The following is a 19361-nucleotide window of genomic DNA, read 5'->3' on the forward strand; positions in this document are numbered from 1 at the left end:
GCATTCAGCAATAAAATGAAAGCCATATACTTTGGATGCTTAACTCACCATCACTTTAAGGACAACTAGGGACGGACAATAAATGGAACTTGGGTGGTATTCAATGTATTGACATCTAAATTAAAAGGCAATGCAATTCCCCAAAGTGCTAAAGTGATAATTAATTGCTGTCTGCAGATATGTTAAACATGTGAACTGGAGCAGATTTTCCATTCACATCTGGAACCTGGTCTCAAATCAGCCTAGACTAATGGGATAACTGTCTCTCGTCTCTTGACTGTGAAGATCAGCCTGAAAAATATATCACCCCAGTTTATAGGACATGTAGACCTACTGCTCAAAACTTTCCTAATACAGCAGTTGATACATTTTCACAAACAAAAGACATTGTACTGTTGGAAATGAAAACATAAGTTTGTAAATGTGAGTAGTGGCAAAGAATTTACAATTCAGAAATATTACACTAATAGGACTTTCACTTTGCAGTTAAACAGGAGATTAAAGTAGCTGTAAAATATCTGTGGGATTGACATTTGTGATAATGGATATCCAAGATCAGATAAATGGATATGAATGCCAATATTTAAAATTAGTCTCAAATTCTAAATTTAGATGTTCTCTTTAACAGTTGTTTTAAAAATTGAATAAAAAACACTTTTATATGATAATGTGCTTTTATATAGGAAATGTTAACAATTGAAATATACAGAAATCACCACAAATTAATTTTTACATTTACATTGTATTCACTTGATTGGAACTTCTTGCATTTTCTGAATTTTAATAAGCTCCTTTTAACCCCAAAAGCTTGCTGCTTCTGCACTCCATTTAATAGTCTGCATGTTTTCTCGTCGCTGTTTGGTGTAGACGTTGGCCTCTCCCTTCTGTAAACGTCTTCTGATTACTGTCTTCTGCTGTTTGGATAATTGCTGTTTAACTTTCCGTTTGATGACATCCTAAAATAGCAAGCAATCTCAAATTAAATTGAAAGCAAATCAATGTAGCAGGATTTTTAAACATCCTGACAGCTTCTGTTTGATTTACTCTTGACATATTCGACAGTTCAAATGGGTTTCATAGTTCCATGGCCTCACACATCTTTCACACAAATTAATATCTCCACTTAATGATCCCAAAGCAAACCTGACCTCCCCAAATCTGTTTCAGGATCATATCCAAAGGAATATCTCGTCTCTCCAAAAGGTATCCTGGTTATTCATATAATTCCATGAGGTTCAGACCTGCTCCTACTACATCTGCTTTGTATTCTCTTTGTTTCAGACACTCAGGCCACCAAAATTACACAGGAGTGGATGCAGTTGCTATTTATGGACAGTTGACAGAAAGTTTAATAAAACTTGCTCACAAATACAGTAATTATATTAGCTATACACATGGGAATACACACACACACACACACCTGTTAATGATGACACTGTAGTTTTAGCACAGCAATAGCAAGACAAACCTAATATCCTTCAATATTCAACCAATTTAGGAGTTATAATGGAAAAATATATAAGCAAACATAGAATTAAAAAAGTTTAAACTATACATTATTACAACTAATGCCCATTTCTACTTAGTAGGATTCAGTCAATAGGCAACTTCTAAACGGTATGCAATATGGAGCTCATATACAAAACGTTTTGGAGTGAGCTACCCATTTAAGAAACAAGTAGCAAAGGGCATTAGTGGTAAGTGGTAGCCAAGTCATCAGGTTCCTCTCAGAGATGGTGAGTACAGAATGGAAGTTAGTAAGTCACGTATAATCCACAGGCCAAGCTGGAAAATGTTGTGCTTTGAAGCCTGAAAGGCAATATCATTGTGTGCTACTAAGGCAAAAGAAAACTAGAAGAGACATTATAGAGTATAAGACGTACCGGCGGGATTGTTGAAGTACTCATCAGACTTCCCGCAGAACTTAAACTGGTTGTCCTCTGTCTGTGCTCATTGACGTGCATCAAGCTGAGTTCATTTCTATGGAGTGGAATAAGCATTTACAACTCAGTGAAATTGGCAATAAATTTACTACGTTTTATGACAGATATACTAATATACCAGAAGAACCTATTATGGGATCTGTTGATAAATCTCCAACAGATATACTAGAACATAGTAACAGGTCATGGCAAGACTTTCAGTTCATTAATTCAACATTCCCTCCATGTATTTCTAATAATTTTGAACGCTTTACTGACAAACTGAAAATGATCTTTTTTTTTCTTATTTCATCACCTTTGATGGTTTTAGTAAAAATAAAGTGCATTCTCCTGCACTGATATTCTTTTGCTCTTTCTGCATTTATAATTCCATTGCATTGAAATTCTGTTTAGCTTAAAATTTTAAAAGGTCCAAATCTTTCTAACACTTTGATCCTATCCTCTCATTTCAACAGAGACAGGTCTTAATAATTCAGGGATGATCTGTATCCTTCCCTCACCTTCTCCAGGAATTAAATAACCCCGTGAAACAGTGGTTTCAGTACTCCAAATGTCATAACCAGGTAGAGATAACCTGGTACAAATAGTTTAAAACAACCTGTCTGTATTTATTTTGCTATGGATTCAAACACATCATTTGTGCATTGTACTGTAAGATTTTAGAGAATCTCAAGACCTTCATCTCACTCAATATTTCAAAATATATTCCTATTTAACATGATTGCATGTTAACATTCCAACAAATCTAGCATTTTCCTGTATTAAACTGTTCACCATTTCTCCACCTACCAAGAGCCAAAATTCCTTGTAAATAGAGGGCGGCACATTCACAGCACCAGGGACACTGGTTCTATTCCCATCTTAGGTAAATGTCTGCACGGAGTTTGCACATTCTCCCCATGTCTGCATGGATTTCCTGCAAGTACTCCGGTTTCCTCCCACAATTCAAAGATATGAAGGTTAGGTGAATTCGCCATGATAAATTACTTAGTGTTCAGTGATGTGTAGGCTAGGTGCATTAGTCAGCGGTAAATGTACAGTAAAACGGTAGGAAAATGGGTCTGGGTGGGTTACTCTTCAGAGGGTTGGTGTAGACTTGTTGGGTCTAATGGTCTGTTTCCTCACTGTAGGGATTCTATGAAATATTTATCATTTGTCATTGGTTTCAGTTTGATACTTGGATCGAAATTCTTTCTCAAAGTCATGTTTTCAAAATAGCACTTTCAATCTTATGGCACTCCATTGGTAATTAGCAACCAAACAAATGGATGCTCATTTGCTACTACTTGTTCCTGACTATTTCCCAACTAATTTAATACATTCTTATCTATCCCACTGCCTTGGACTTTAGGCAATCACCAATTATGTGAAACATCAAATGTCTTCCTTAACATTTATGATTTTCCTGGAAAGCAATCCAATAAACTAATTAGACACACAATCTCTCATAATTAAAAAGGTTGCTAATGGCATCAGATTATCCCTTAAAATTATCAGCTAGAATATCTTGAAATATGAAGAGCAAATACAGATTTCACAGGTCTATAAATTGGTGTCTCATGCCTCATCCATTTTTTGAAGATGGGGACATTTGCTATAAAGATTTGGCCCAAGCCCACTTCTATATTTTCAAGCATATCTTCACTTTTACTGAGTCAACCCCTCCTTGCATTCTTTATGTTCTTTTTCATTCTTTAGCGTTCCACTTGTGTGTTGGTATTCCCAATTAATCCTCTGCAGCCTTCCGTTTTGTCATTACTTAGCCTACCTTTGTTGATCTTGTTACCCTCAAATGTTATTTTCTATTACATTCTACCTCATGCCTTTCAAGTATCTAGTCTAGTCTCCTTATAATCTTTATTGGAAGAATCAAGTTTCTCCTAATTTGAATACATTCCTGTATGTGGTAATCATCCACTTTATAGTTTTCCATAAAACTGCATTGCAAAGTCAATTTTGCAGTTTTCAATGTAATTAAGTTCGTCAACTCTATAGTTGGAACAGCCTACACAGCAAATACACAGTCTTCAGAATTTTATCATTCTTTACTTTTGCTCTGGAGGTTGGTCTACAACCATGTTATAACACTTTTTGCAACCACACCAACTCAAAATACTGAAGCAATCTTTCAGGAATAAACTTCACCAGAGCACATCAATATTCTATCTATTCATGCATTCCTCACACAAATCTAAATATTAACTATGTTGATGTGAAAACAGCAATAATAACAACTGTACATGGACAGTACAGAGGAGAACTAACTGGCATAGGAAGCTATTATTCATTATTAATCCATTCAAAAAGGGGAAACCTACTCAGATGACCTTCTGGTGAACTCACTAGTCATGATCACAATATTCCAAAGTTAAATGCCAGACTTCAGTCACAGGAATGGAATACCTGATTTTTAGTCAGTACAGTGGAAATATTAACAAAACAAGTTTCTGCTTGCTATCAATATCCACTGACCTCTACACACACAGATGGTACAAGAACAAAGCTGGGCTCAAACTAAGCCATGGGCAAGGATAAAAATTCTACATTTAAAAAAATGGGATGTAGAAACAATATTGATGTAAAAGTATGTCTTTACTCCTCCTAAATGATCTATCATTTTTTCATTCTTTAGCATTTTACTTTATGCAATAATAGTTGGTATTCCCAACTAAATGATCTACCATTTCAAACATATCTTGGAGAATAGAATATATTAGATACAATAATCTGTACAGAAATGACTTAGCATGCTAGAGATTTCATGAACTACAGGACCACTAACTTTTTAATATATTAATTCAGGAGATATGGACTATTGCCCATCCCTCTATGCTCTTGTGAAGGTGCCTTCTTTAACTACTGCAATCCATATAGTGTAGGAACATTCAACAATGTTGTTCAGGAGAGAGTTTCAGTATTTTGATACTGAAGGAGTGTGTGGATAAGGGTGATGAGTGGTTTGGTTGGGAACATGCCAGTAGAGATGTTTCTATGTATCGACTGTCTATGTCTTTGTTGATAGTAATGGCTGAGAGTTTGGAAGGTGCTGAATGGAGGAGAGTTTGTGAATCGCCGACAGACGGTACATGCTGCTGCTGCTACTGTGCATCGGTGGGAGTGAATGTTTGTAGAGATAGTCCCTATAATCACTTTGCTTTGTCCTGAATGGTGTCAAGCATAAGAGAGTGGTTGGATTTCAGGCAAGTGGAGAGTATTCCATCATACTCTTGACTTGTGCTTCAGAGTGCAGAAGAGAGTGCCTTGCAGATAGTTGACAAGCTTTGCACACGTTACCTGCTACAATTTCCCAGCCTCTAACTTGCTCTTGTAGCTACAGTACATACTTAATACATTCAATTTCTGGTCAACAGTAACCCCTAGGATGTTGAAAGTGCAGCTTTTAGCAATAGTAATGGTATAGCTTACAAGTGCATTGCATAACTTTTTAATAGATTGATCTGCAAATTGGTCTGCAGATCACTGAATACCAGAGAGGAAAAGGAAAAATTCAGCAAAACCATATGGACAAGACATATCCAATATAAATAATACACTAAAGAAAGCCATAAAGATGATATAAAACACAAGACGATTAAACCGCTGAATTAGTACCTGAAAGGTCTAAATTCCTTGTTTTGAGCTGATAGATCCACTAAGTTTGGGCATTTGTCTTCATCTCCTAGATCCTCATCACTCTGGCCCGAATGATGCACAGCTTCAGAGGCATGTTCAAGATTATATCCTGTATCGATTCCGGAGAGTTCAACAGTATCAACAACTTCTCTATTTTGCTTTTCAGTTTTGTGTACATTTATTTTCAGGTTTTGCAGATCAATATTTTCAATTTCATTGGTTTCCGAAACATCCTTACATGTTTTTTCCACAATTTTCAAATTAGTAGGAAACTTCTCAGAATCTGCATCATCTTCAGAAACCAAATCAACATTTTCAGATGTTTTATTTGAGAATTTACTTTCATGATCTAAATCATCTTCTGAAAATCCAGTTTCAACATCATCTGTTTCAGGGCCTGAAGCATGTAGCAGCTCAGAATCTTCTTGGAGCTCTTTAGTGTAGCCACTAACTTCAATCTCCACATCCAGTGAAGCCACCTTACTGATGTAAATATTTAAGGAATAGTGGTTACTGAGGGTAAAATACAAGTAACAGCAGTAAACTAGTTCAAAGCAAAATAGGGATAGGTAGGAAAGAGGAAATGGGAAACAGTGTCCTCAGTTATACAGATAAAGATTAATAATCTCAAAACTTAAACATTCTTACACATGTTACAACTTTGTACATGACTATAGAGACATAATGATCAGTTTCCAACAAATACATTAAAAAGGATAGATGACAACAGGAGGAACAATTCCATAAATGTATAATTTACTAGCTTTCCATTTATTTGTTAATGTCAAATAACCAAATATTTTAAATTCCAAGAATATGCTAAAGTTTGAATCTGAATTTCTCTCTGGCTTGAATCATTGATAAACTCAGACCTATATATTAATAATACTCAAAATTAAAAAAGTGAAAAATTGTTTAATTATGATAAGTACATCTTTTTGAACTGACAGCAAACTGTCATTGGAAAATATCACTTGCATCTTCACTGCATAGTAGCAATATAAACACCTCGCTTAACCTGCTCAGATATTGGAGATTTTTTTTGTTCTGGCAACACACCATGTATACTCACGTACAGGTCAATGTATAAGGTGACCCCTTATTTTTCCCCCAAAATCCTGTATTTTTCATACATTTCGTGTACAAGTAGACCATACTACACTGCATTATAAACCTTTTACAAAGGAAACTGCATGTTCCCATGAACTTACTTTGCTGAAATTTCATAGATTTCTCAAAAAATATCTGCTTAATGAAGAAATTAAGTCAATGATCCCATCAACCCACTTAAACAAAGTCACATTCATTTATTCATATTGGTAACGCTATTCATCGCTCTTTACTTACTACCAGTATATCGCATCTCCATTCATTAATTAATAACTCTACTTACAGCACTTTTGTTTACTACAGCACATTTTGATTCATTCCAAGTGCTGTAAGTAGAGTTAAGAATGCTTACTATATGCAATCTCTATTCAAAGAGCAATGAATAGAGTTACCAATCTGAAGGAATGAATCATTCAGACTGGTAACTCTACTCATTGTTCTTTGCTTATTATATCGCATCTCTATTCATTCATAACTCTACTTACAGCACTTTGTTTACAGCATGTTTTGATTCATTCATTCAGATCGGTCTAAGTCGATTGGTACTTACTGCACTTTGTTCACTATACATCCAAAAGTTAATATTGTTAAAAAGTTAATTATTTTATTTGTGCCATTATATCTGAATAAAAGTGAGATATATTAACTACATACCAGTATATCTTTAATTCTTTGACATTTTATTATATTGCTTTGTTCGGTTCCAAAACAATTAGGAATAACATTAAATCCACTCATGTAGAGGATTTTGCAGGATACATTGTTCCTCTTTTAAAATCCAATTTTGTATTAATCAGCATTGATGTAATTATTCTAAGTTAACTTACAATTAGTACTCTCTTCAGAATAATAGTGTAGGTGTGCAGTCGAAGTATCATTTATTTAATTCGAGCACAGTTTGTTGAGTGAGCTGCTTTGTAACAGGGTCCCGTTTCTCCCCCCCCCCCCCCCCCCCAATCAGTACTAGGCTACAAACCTTCAGTGCCTTCCATCAGCACAGCCCCACACAGGTACACAGTGGGGAAGCAGTGCTGGTCTCCAATTATAACACTGCCTGTATGTCTGACTGCTTGATTGACAGGCTTGCAAGCCAAATCAGAGTTGTGGCCTGTGGGCAAGAAACTCACCCATCCAACCATCAGAGAGAGACTGGAACTCCATGTACTGCGTCAGAGAATGTCACAAATTGAGGAAAGTTTGTGTTCCTCACTCAGACCCGGCAGGAAGATGGACAGTAGAAAATTAGAATTCAGTAACTATTAAGGATTCTTCTTTACCTGGGATTAGTTGCGCGATCAAATATACTTCTACTAATAATACGGTATTTCGAACTACAGCATGAATGTCAGCCCGTCGAAAACAACACCATGTATACGTCAATTCTCTAATTTCAGCTTTAAAAATGTCTTCAAAATTCGACCTATACATGAGTAATATATGGTATCTCTTTCAGTATGTCCAAGTTCTGTACTCCCAAACAATAACCAACACTGCATTGTTGGTTTGTGTTAAATTATGCCTTTTGAACATACTACCAATTTACAGCCAAACAATTAGTCTAAAACTACAAAATTAAATTCCACAAGAATATATCAACTCATAAATATTGCTCACCTGATATCCCTGAATGTTGGATAAAGTTCACTTTCATAGTTAAAGCGTCTGATAAAAAAATCACGAATACATTTTACATCTCTATTAAAATACCTGAAAAAAAGTATCATGTTTTAATTAATATTTTCAGAATTGGTGTATTAAATATATATTTTTCTGAAAATCTCCCTGTAGCTCATCATTTAAAAAAATTGCCAATAAAAATCTGCTTTTCCCTTTGTAAGACAAATGATTTTCATTAAAATCTTATGATTTATCATTTTGGGCACCAATACATTTAAACAAAAACAAAGTTAACGTTTATGCAAGTTGAACTTCTGCAAAATACACTAAAGACTTCATTTTCTAATCATCATTAATTTTTAATTTTATATTTTAATGACCACTAAATTCCATCCCCAACACACTACTTCACCTGCTCGGGAAGATAGGGAAGTCATTTAGATTGCTGGTAAAGTTAGCAGAGCAGTTTACTTTTCCCTGTCTTTCAACTCTAATTCCAGCTTTCCTCTTGAAGCTTATCTTGCCTCTGTTGAGTACCTTCTCTTGAGTGACATTAAAAATTCATTATCGAAGAAATCGAGAGTTCACAGACCAAATTATAACATTACTTCTTTCAGTCATTGTGAAAAATAACTTTAGAGACCCTGTCTCAGCAGAGAAAAAGAAAGAAATACTACAAATATCGCAAGTTCAAAATAAAAGCGGCAAACACTGAATGGATCCACAGCTACCTGAAAAAGACCTGAAAACTTTGAATAGAAACCGTTCAACAGAACTCCTGAGATAAAAGGATGTCCACCCAAAACCCCTTTCCTTTTTAGAAATGAGGTTCAAAACATTCTCCATGTTGTGTGTATTTTTTGTAAAAATTCTAGTTTTAGTCATAGTCATGGTTTCCATAGTCATATACTGAAACGGTTAACTTCCTGTGAATCAAACAGTTGGGCACCTATGAAAGAAAAGTTGGAAGTAAAGTCTTACCCGGATAATATGCCTTTGAAGGAGGACAGACACAATAATAACTTAAGTTGCAGAACGCAAATGAATATTGATTTATTTGTGCAAGAAACAGGATAGCATCCATTCTAAATCTGTGGTAAATTATTCCATATAAAATGAACATAAACTGGGGAAAAAAAAATTGATTTGGTTTTGTATTTACCATTCAGCATTTAGGTGAGATGTAGATACCATCTGCGGAAAGTCAATCATTGTGACACGATCCTCATCGTCCAACATCAAGTTGAATTCATTGAAGTCACCATGAATTAAACCATGATTAGCAAGTTTAACAATAAGATCCATTAATTCGTTATAGGTTTCTGCAGGATTATCAAGCTGGTGAACTTGACACCTAAAGCAAAATAAATCTATTAAATATTTTGATCTTTAAAGCCCCACTTGCTTCCTCCCTTTCACCACCCCACTTGGTTCACAGTGAGTGAGATGGTGAATTGGGAGAGGCGGTGAGCTTCAGGTATTTTCAAACAGTTATTAGGATACTAAGAGTTAGCAAGTAATTAAGGATTACTAAGAGCACTTTTGTTAATACCAATGATCTACTCAATCCACTGCAGTTTGTTTTGTAGAATTGTTGAAGCAAGCTTGAAACCACAGTCATTTGACTCAAAAATATAAGGTTATTTATAGGAAGTTTGCGATACCTAGCCCAGATCTGTAAATAGTGTAAAACTTCCTGTGAGGTCATCTCATAGGCATTATCAACTGTGTATACTTCTAAATGCTACCTCCCTCCAATTCACTTTTCTATGCTTTGTAGGTGCTTACCTTGAAAATGAAAATCGTTCATTCCTTCACAATAAATAGATTTTTAATCTAACAAAAAACTGTTGGTAAAATAAGTGCCAATATTTCCCCAAAGCTCTCAACATTCAGAATCACAGAGCACGGAAACAGACCCTTCAGTCCAACTCATCTACGCTGACCAAATTTCTCAAACTAAACTAGTCCCATTTCCCTGCTTTTGGGTCATATCTCTTTAAAAACCTCTTATTCATGTATCCAAATTCTTTTAAATATAGTAACTGAACCTGCATCCATCACTTCTTCTGGCAGTTCATTCCATATACGTCCCACCCTCAAATCCCTTTTAAATCTTTCTCCTCTCACCTTGAAACGATGTCCTCTAGTTTTGAGCTCCCCCACCTTAGGGAAAAGATCTTTACTATTCACCTCATCAATGCCCCTCACGATTTTATAAACATCTATAATGTCACTCCTCAACCTCCTATGTTCCAGTGAAAAAAGTTGCAGCCTATACTTATAACTCAACCCTCCAGTCCCAGCAAGAGTCTGGTAAATTTTTTCTGAACTTTCTCCAATTTAATAATATCCTTCCTATAGGAGGACAACCACAGCAGTAGGCTCTGTTCCAAAGGTGGCCTCACTAACATCCTGTAAAACCTCCTGACGTCCCCACTGCTATACTCAATGGTCTGAGCAATGAAGGCAAGTGTGCTGAACATCTTCTTAACCAGCATGTCTGCCTCTGACACATCTTTCAAAAGAACTATTTATCTGAACCCCTGGGTCACTACTTGACAACAATCTTACAACTACTGTTATAAATGATTTGGATGTGAGCATAAGAGGTACAGTTAGTAAGTTTGCAGATGACACCAAAATTGGAGATGTAGTGGACAGCGAAGAACGTTACCTCAGATTACAACAGGATCTTGATCAGATGGGCCAATGGGTTGAAAAGTGGCAGATGGAGTTTAAATTTAGTTAAATGCGAGATGCTGCATTTTGGGAAAGCAAATCTTAGCAAGACTTATATTCTTAATGGTAAGGTCTTAGGGAGTGTTACTGAACAAAAAGACCTTGGACTGCAGGTTCATAGCTCCTTGAAAGTAGAGTTCCAGGTAGATAGGAGAGTGAAGAAGGCGTTTGGTATGCTTTCCTTTATTGGTCAGAATATTAAGTACAGGAATTGGGAGGTCATGTTGCGACTGTGCAGGACATTGGTTAGGCCACTGTTGAAATATTGTGTGCAATTCTGGTCTCCTTCCTATCGGAAAGATATTGTGAAACTTGAAAGGGTTCAGAAAAGATTTACAAGGATGTTGCTAGGGATGGACGATCTGAGCTATAGGGAGAGGCTGAACTGGCTGTTGCTGTTTTCCCTGGAGTGTTGAAGGAGGAGTGGTGACCTTATAGAAGTTTATAAAATCATGAGGGGCATGGATAGTGTAAATATACAAAGTATTTTCCTTATAATGGGGAAGTCCAGAACTAGAGGGCATGGGTTTAGGGTGAGAAGGGAAAGATATAAAACAGACCTAAGAGGCAACTTTTTCCACAGAGAGGGTGATATGTGTATGGAATGGGCTGCCATAGGTGGTGGAGGCTGGTACAATTGCAACATTTAAAAGGCATCTGGATGGGTATATCAATAGGAAGGGTTTGGAGGGATGTGGGCCAGGTGCTGGCAGATGGGACTAGATTGGGTTGGGATATCTGGACAAGTTGTACTGAAGGGTCTGTTTTTATGCTGTACATCTCTATGACTCTAATCTCCAGGGACCTCCCATTAACTGTATAAGTCAGTCATTCTCCCTTCTTGGATTCCATTCTCTTTTTACAATGCTCTCCATCCCAGTTCCCAGTTTCGCTCCCCCCCCCCCTCCCCCCCCCCCCCATAACATTCACTTAAATGACAGGGCACTGTTTTTGTCTTTGACCCTACAGTTCACAGGAGTCAACCACACTCCAAATTCCAAGAGAGACTTTACCTCTACCTGATATTGTTTGATAATGCAAAGCATTTACTCACATACTCTCACTTATAGTAGTTTTAAGCAGCAAAACCATTTTATACTTCAAAAAGTTGCCTTTTTCACATTTTCTACCTATCAAAAAGCAGGCTTTGTTAGCTCTGAGAGTTTGAATTTGCCAAATCCAAAAGAAATGCTGGTTTTGAACTTTCAGTATCAGTTCAATTTTTCCCATGTCAAATGACCAAAATGAAAGTTACAAAATAAAAGTTAAGATGGGGATTTTGGGTGATCCAAGATGGAGGATGGGAAAAATGTCTGGCTGTATCAGGCTGTTCCTTTGAGGTACTTTGGGTGTTGCAAGTGATTTCCTCAAATTCCAGGAGTAGCAATTACTGCTTTATATGCTGTATACTTTTCAGAGGGTGATGCATGTAATGAGTTGCCTGAGAAAGTGGTGGAGGCTGGTACAATTGCAATAGTTAAAAAGGCATGGGTATGGGTATATGAATTGTAAGGGTTTGGAGGAATATAGGCCAGGTGGTGGCAAGTGGGACTAGATTAGGTTGGGATATCCGGTCGTCATGGACAAGTTGGACCGAAGTGTCTGTTTCTGTGCTGTACATCTCTATGGCTCTATAAATGCTTTTCTCATAAGGTAGTGTAAAGGTTATGGTACTGAATTTAAAACTTAGAGATCATAAGTTCAAATTCTGCCACAGTAAATGTGAAATAAAAGACTTAAGACATGGAAAATACCCAGGCTAGGGCTAAAATACGGTAAATAACATCTGCGCTACACAAATGCTATGCAGTGACCATCTCCAACAAGAGATTATCTAACCATCGTCCCTTGCCATTCAAATGGTGTTATCATCACCGAATCCTTCATTACCAATATTCTTGGAGACAGCATTGACCAAAAACAAAACTGAACTAGCAGTATAAATAGTGTCGTAAGAGAAGGTCAGAAGCTAGGAATCCTCTGCGACTAACTCACCTTTTGTGCATCACCTACAAGGCACAAGTCAAGAGTCTGATGCAAAACTCCTCATTTGCCTGGATGACTGCAACTCAATCAACAGTCAAGAAACCTGACACAACCCAGGACAAAGTATCCCACTTGACTGGTACCACATCCACAAATATCCTCTCCCTCCACCAAAGCTCAGTAGCAACAGTGTGTACCATTTACACAAGATGCATTGCAGAAATTCACGAAGGCTCTTTAAACAACATCTTCGAAACCTACAACCACTTTTAACTAGAGGCAAGACCAGCAGATATATAGGAATACTGCCACCTGCAAGTTACTCTCAAAACCATTCACCATTCTGACTTGGAAATCTATCACCATTCCTTCAGTGTTGTTGAGTCAAAATCCTGGAAATTTCTCCCTGACAGCATTGTAAATCTACTGATAGCACATGGACTACAATAGTTCAAGGTGACAGCTCCCACCACTTTCTCAAGGGAAAACAGGGATTGGCAATAAATACTGGTCCAGCCAGCAATACTCAGATCCCATGAGTAAAGAAAAATATAAATACTCTGAAGAGTTTTCTTTCTTTCTACTGGTGATAAAAATTCACAAAAAGTGGTGCACTTTCCAGAACTTATTCTGCATGTGGATGGAAAAAAAAGGGAATACTGGTTTTGGCCCCAAAATTTGAGCGGCTTTTCTATCTCTGTTTAACTGTTTAGTACAGTTCTTCGATTTGAGCATTGTAGGCTCATTTACTTCTGTTCACACCATGCTGCTTTGACTTTTAGCATACATGTAAGTCTTGCACTGTAGTTTCATCAGGTTGGCACCTCATTTTGAGGAATGCTTGTTGCACATCAGGGGATATACTTCTGCACTCTCTAAACCAGGTTTGACCCCCCTGAATGATGGTAATGGCAGAGCAAATCAATATGCCAGGTAAGGATTTTACAGACATGGTTAAATAAAATGCTGCTGTTGCTAGCGGCTTGCAATACCTCATACATATCCAGTTCAGAGCTTCAAATGTCCACTTTATCTGCCACCTCAAACATCATAAAGAAACTCTTTTACAGAATATTAATCTTGTTCTGAAAGACTGCTGATACTTACATGGGATAACCATTTACAAGCTCCATGACCACTGCATGTCTGTTGAAATCAATTGGTTTAGGAACAGGGAATCCTCGGTCATATAATGCCTTGACACAAATAAACATATTGATCTTAATTAAATAGGTCAGAATATTTAATCTGTTTTAAGACTGTGACTTATTAGCCAGACATTATGTACATTTTGTTTAACTATGCAATAAAAATGATCTTGATCAAATGAATCAATGGGCTGAAAAATGGCAGATGAAATTCAATCTGGACAAATGCAAGGTATTGCATTTTGGTACAACAAACAAGGGTAAGGTTTATATAATTAATAATAGCACTGTGGTAGTGTTGTGGAAGACAGGGACCTAGGGGCTCAGCTGCATAATTCTTTGAGGTTTATGTCACATATAGACAGGGTGGTTAAAAAGGTGTTTGGCACACTTGGCTTCATTGCTCAGTCCTTCAAGTATTAGGAGTTGGGAAGTCATGTTGAGGCTACATAGGACATTGGTGAGGCCTCTTCTTGAATACTGTGCCCACTTCTGGTAGACGAGTTATAAGGAGGATGTTATTCAGTTGGACAGGGTTCTGACGAGATTTATCAGCATGTTGCCACTTATGGAAGGTTTGAGTTATAAAGAAAGGCTGGATAGGCTGGGACTTTTTTCACTGGAGCGGAGGAGGTTGAGAGGTGACCTTATTAGAAGTTTAGAAAATAATAAGAGGTATAGATAGAGATAATGGCAGTTGCCTTTTTCCTAGGATGGAGAATTTCAAGAAATCTCTATACGGTCATCCTTTAGCCTCCGACACTCCAGCTAAAACAGCCCCAGCATATTCAGCCTCTCCAGATAGCTCAAATCCTCCAACCCTGGAAACATCCTTGTAAAGCTCTTCTGAACCCTTTCAAGTTTCACAACATCCTTCCTAACAGCAAGGAGACTAGAATTGCACACAATATTCCAAAACTGTCCTAACCAATGTCCTGTGCAGCTGCAGTGCAACCTCCCAACACTGATACTCAATGCCCTGACCAATAAAGGAAAGCATACCAAACGCCTTCTTCACTATCCTATCTACCTGCGACTCTACTTTCAAAGAGCTATGAACCTGTACTCCAAGGTCTCTTTGTTCAGCAACACTCCCCAGGACCTTCCCATTAAGTGCATAAGATCTGCTCTGATTTGAGTTTCCAAAATGCAGCACCTCACATTTATCTAAATTAAACTCCATCTGCCAATCCTCAGCCCATTGGGCCATCTGATCAAGATCCTGTTGGAATCGGAGGTAACTTTCTTCGCTGTCCACTGTTCCTTCAATTTTTGTGTTATCTATAAACTTACTAATTATACCCCCTATGTTCACAGCCAAATCATTTATGTAAATAGGAAAGTATAACGCTGGCTGAAAGAACTTTTGACAAGGACAAGGACATGTCCACTGAGGTAGTATGTGCTGAGGTTAGAAACAGGAGAGAAGAGGCCACACTGCTGGAAGATTTGCTTTTTCTTAAATAAAAAAGCCTCCAAGTTCCAGGAGGACAGGATTGGCAAAATGATTCTGGGCAGGAATGAAAGGAACAGGGTGATTATTATGGGGGACTTTAACTTCCACAACATTGACTGGAAATGCTGTAACTCTAGTACGTTGGATTGATTAGTTTTTGTCCAATGTGTGCAGGAGAGTTTACTGACACAGTATGTCGAAGGGCCGACAAGAGGGAGGCCACACTGGATCTGGTGCTTGGTATGAACCTGGCCAGGTGTTTTGACTTAGTGGCAGGTGAGCACTTTGGAGAGAATGACCATAATTCAGTTAAGTTTAGTTTAGCGATGGAAAGCAATAGGTACATGCCACAGGGCAAGAGTTATAGATGGGGAAGGGGAAGGGCAATTATAATGTGATTAGGCAAGACTTAGGAGGCATAGAATGGGGTAGCAAAATGCAGGGGATGGGAACAATCGAAATGTGGAGCTGGTTTAAGGAACAAATATTACGTGTCCTTGATAGAAATGTCCTTCAGACATGGAGGAAATGATAAGGTAAGGGAACTGTGGTTTACTCAAGAAATTATATCTCTTGTTAAGCAGAAGAAGGAGGGCTTATGTGATGTTGAGACAAGATGGTTCAGATGAGGCTATGGAGAGTTACAGATTAACAAGGAAGGTTTTAAGAAGAGTTAAGATGAACAAGGAGGGGACATGAGCAGTCTTTAGCAGGTAGAATAAAGGAGAACCCTCAAGCTTTCTATAGGCATGTGAGGAATAAAAAAGGATGACTAGGGGTTGGAATAGGGCCAGTCAAAAACAGAAGTGGGAAGTTGTGTGTGGACCCTGTGAAGATCAGAGAGGTGCTAAACAAATATTTCTCATCTGTTTTCACTCAGGAAAAAGGAGAACATTGCAGAGGAGAAGACCAAGCTATAGGCTATTATATTAGAAAGGATTGAGGTTAGTAAGGAGGAGGTGTTATCAATTCTAAAGGTGCAAAAGTAGATAAGACCCCTGGGCTGGATGGGATTTATCGGAGGATTCTCTGGGAAGGAGATGCGGAGCCTTTGGCCTTGATCGTTGAGTCGTCATGGTCTATAGGTTTAGTACCAGAGGATTGCAAATGTTGTACCTTGTTCGAGGACAGCAGAGGTGACCCAGGTAATTAAAGACCAGCAAGCCTTACGTCCGTTGTAGGAAAGGTTTTGGAAAGGATTGTAAGAGATAGGATTTATAATCATCTAGCAAACAACAATTTGATTGGAGATAGTCAACATAGTTTCGTCAAGGGCAGGTCGTGTCTCACAAACCTCATTGAGTTTTTTTGAGAAGGTGACCAAGCATGTGGATGAGAGTAGGGCAGTTGATGTGGTGTACATGGACCTCAAGTTAAGCCTTTGATAAGGTTCCACATGGTACACTATTACAGAAAATGTAGAGGCATGGGATTAGGGTGATTTAATAGTTTGGATTAAAAACTGACTTTCTGTAAGAAGGCAACGAGTGGTGGTTGATGGAAAATATTCAGCCTGGAGTCCAGTTACTAGTGGTGTGCCACAAGAATCTGTTATGGGACCACTGCTGTTTGTCATTTATTATAAATGACTTGGATGCAGGCATAGGTGGATGGTTTATTAAGTTTGCAGAAGACACAAAAGTCAGTGATGTGGTGGACAGTATGGAAGAAGATTACATGTTGCAGGGGGACTTGGATAAACTGCAGAATTGGGCTGAGAGGTAGCAAATGGAGTTCAATTCAGATAAGCGTATAGGGATTCACTTTAGGAAGAACAACAGGAAGGCAGAATACTGGGTCAATGGAAAGATTCTTGGTAGCGTGGACGTGCAGAGGGATCTTGGTGTCCATGTACATAGACTCCTGATAGTTGCACCCAGGCTGATAGTGCTGTTAAGGCGGCATATGGAATGTTAGTCCCCCTACCAATAAAAACGGAGCTCTGGAGCTGTGATGTCATGCTGCAACTGTACAAAGTGATAGTGCAGCCTCACTTGAAATATTCTGGTTGCCCCATCACAGGAAGGATGTGGAAGCATTGAAAAGGTACAGAGGAGATTTAGCAGGATGTTGCCTGGTCTGGAGCGAAGGTCTTATGAGGAAAGGCTGAGGGACCTGGGTCTGTTCTCATTGGAGAGAAGGCTAAGAGGGGATTTAATAGCGACACACAAGATGATCAGAGGATTAGGTAGAGTGGACAGTGAGAGTCTTTTTCCCAGAATGGTGATGTCAGCTTGTACGAGGGGGCATTCCTGTAAATTGAGGGGTATAGATTTAAGACAGATGTCAGAGGCAAGTTCTTTACTCAGACTGGTAAGGTCGTGGAATGCCCTGTCTGCCAATGTAGTTAACTCAGCCACATTAGGGAGATTTAAAGAGTCCTTGGATAAGCATATGGATGATGATGGGCTTAGGTATGTTCACAGGTTGGCGCAATTTCAAGGGCCAAAGGGCCTGTTCTGCTCTGTATTGTTCTATGTTCTATAAATGATGAAACGCAGTGGACCCAACACCAATCTTTGTGGCATGACCAAATCATGAGAAGCATGGATAGGATAAATAGACAAGGCTTTTCCCTGGGGTGGGGGAGTCCAGAACTAGACAGCATAGGTTTAGGGTGAGAGGAGAAAAAGAAAAGGGACCTAAGGGGCAACTTTTTCCACACAGAAGGTGGTGAGTGTATGGAATGTGCTGCCAGATGCTGGTATAACTATAAACATTTAAAAGGCATCTGAATGGGCATATCAATAGGGGAGGTTTGGAGGGATATGGGCCAAGTACTGGCACATGGGACTAGATTAGGTTAGGATACCTGGTCGACATGGGTGGGTTAGATGGAAGGAAAGGGTATATTTCCATATTGTACATTTCTATGACTGGAGGCACATTTTTAAGGTGAGAGGAGAGAGTTAAAGACTGAGGGACTTTTTATTTTACACACAGAGCCTGGTTCACATGTGGAATGAACTTCCTGAGGAAGTGATGATGTGGATACAATCACAATGTTTAAAAGACATTTGGATAAGTATATGAAGAGTAAAGACTCACAGAGACATGGACCAGGAGCAGACAGATGAGACTAAATTTAGTTTGGGATTATGTTCAGCATAGACTGGTCGTACCGGTGGGTTGTATGATTCGCGCTGTATGATTCCATGACTACTACTACCACTAGCACATTGGTCTTCACACTGATGTCTATGAGAAAAGGTTTAATAATTCTTGTGCTGACATCCAGTGGTTTTTCAATGGAACTTCTCAATGCATGGTCACTTTTGTTCTTTCTGTCAGTTAAGTGACCAGAATTTGGACATTATAAAGGCCTATCATAGGGACACCTAAAAATCTAACCCAACTACAGATTCACATAGTGAGTGGTACCTTTTTCTCTAAGTTAGAGCAAATAGCAATTTCTGTTTTGAAATGGAACTTTGCAGCAGAATTTCACATGTAATTAATGAACTAATGGATCTTAGACAACAGACATCTGGACCAATACTGGTCTTCAAACAAGAGTGGTGTTAGTTAGTGAAGAATAAGGATGACAACATTCCTTTAAAATGGATTTGTAGTTTCTATTTTAGAATAGGAAAAAGATTTCTGGAGACACACCATGAGTGGAGAGTAGTCTCGTTTCAGCCTTTCCCAACTAGCTTTCCTTCTTTCTCTCCCCTCACTTCCTGCTTGCTTTATTTTCTCTCATCTTAACAGATTTCTGTTCAATAC

General features: G+C 38.2%; 1 protein-coding gene across 1 annotated transcript in view; it reads right to left on the reverse strand.

Annotated features, from left to right (window-relative positions):
• Positions 1 to 655: 655 nt before the first annotated feature.
• The window catches only part of riok2 (RIO kinase 2 (yeast)), a 30331-nt gene continuing 11625 nt past the window's right edge, over positions 656 to 19361 (reverse strand). Inside the window, exons 5-10 of the mRNA XM_060844312.1 lie at positions 14139 to 14227; positions 9466 to 9657; positions 8301 to 8393; positions 5556 to 6059; positions 1884 to 1980; positions 656 to 956 (exon numbers count right to left, since the gene is read on the reverse strand). Of these exons, the coding sequence (XP_060700295.1) occupies positions 795 to 956; positions 1884 to 1980; positions 5556 to 6059; positions 8301 to 8393; positions 9466 to 9657; positions 14139 to 14227 (1137 nt within the window). The 3' untranslated portion in view covers positions 656 to 794. The remainder of the gene's footprint in view (positions 957 to 1883; positions 1981 to 5555; positions 6060 to 8300; positions 8394 to 9465; positions 9658 to 14138; positions 14228 to 19361) is intronic.

Source organism: Hemiscyllium ocellatum, chromosome 2 (assembly GCF_020745735.1).
Source record: "Hemiscyllium ocellatum isolate sHemOce1 chromosome 2, sHemOce1.pat.X.cur, whole genome shotgun sequence".
In the NCBI taxonomy this organism is placed as follows: domain Eukaryota; kingdom Metazoa; phylum Chordata; class Chondrichthyes; order Orectolobiformes; family Hemiscylliidae; genus Hemiscyllium; species Hemiscyllium ocellatum.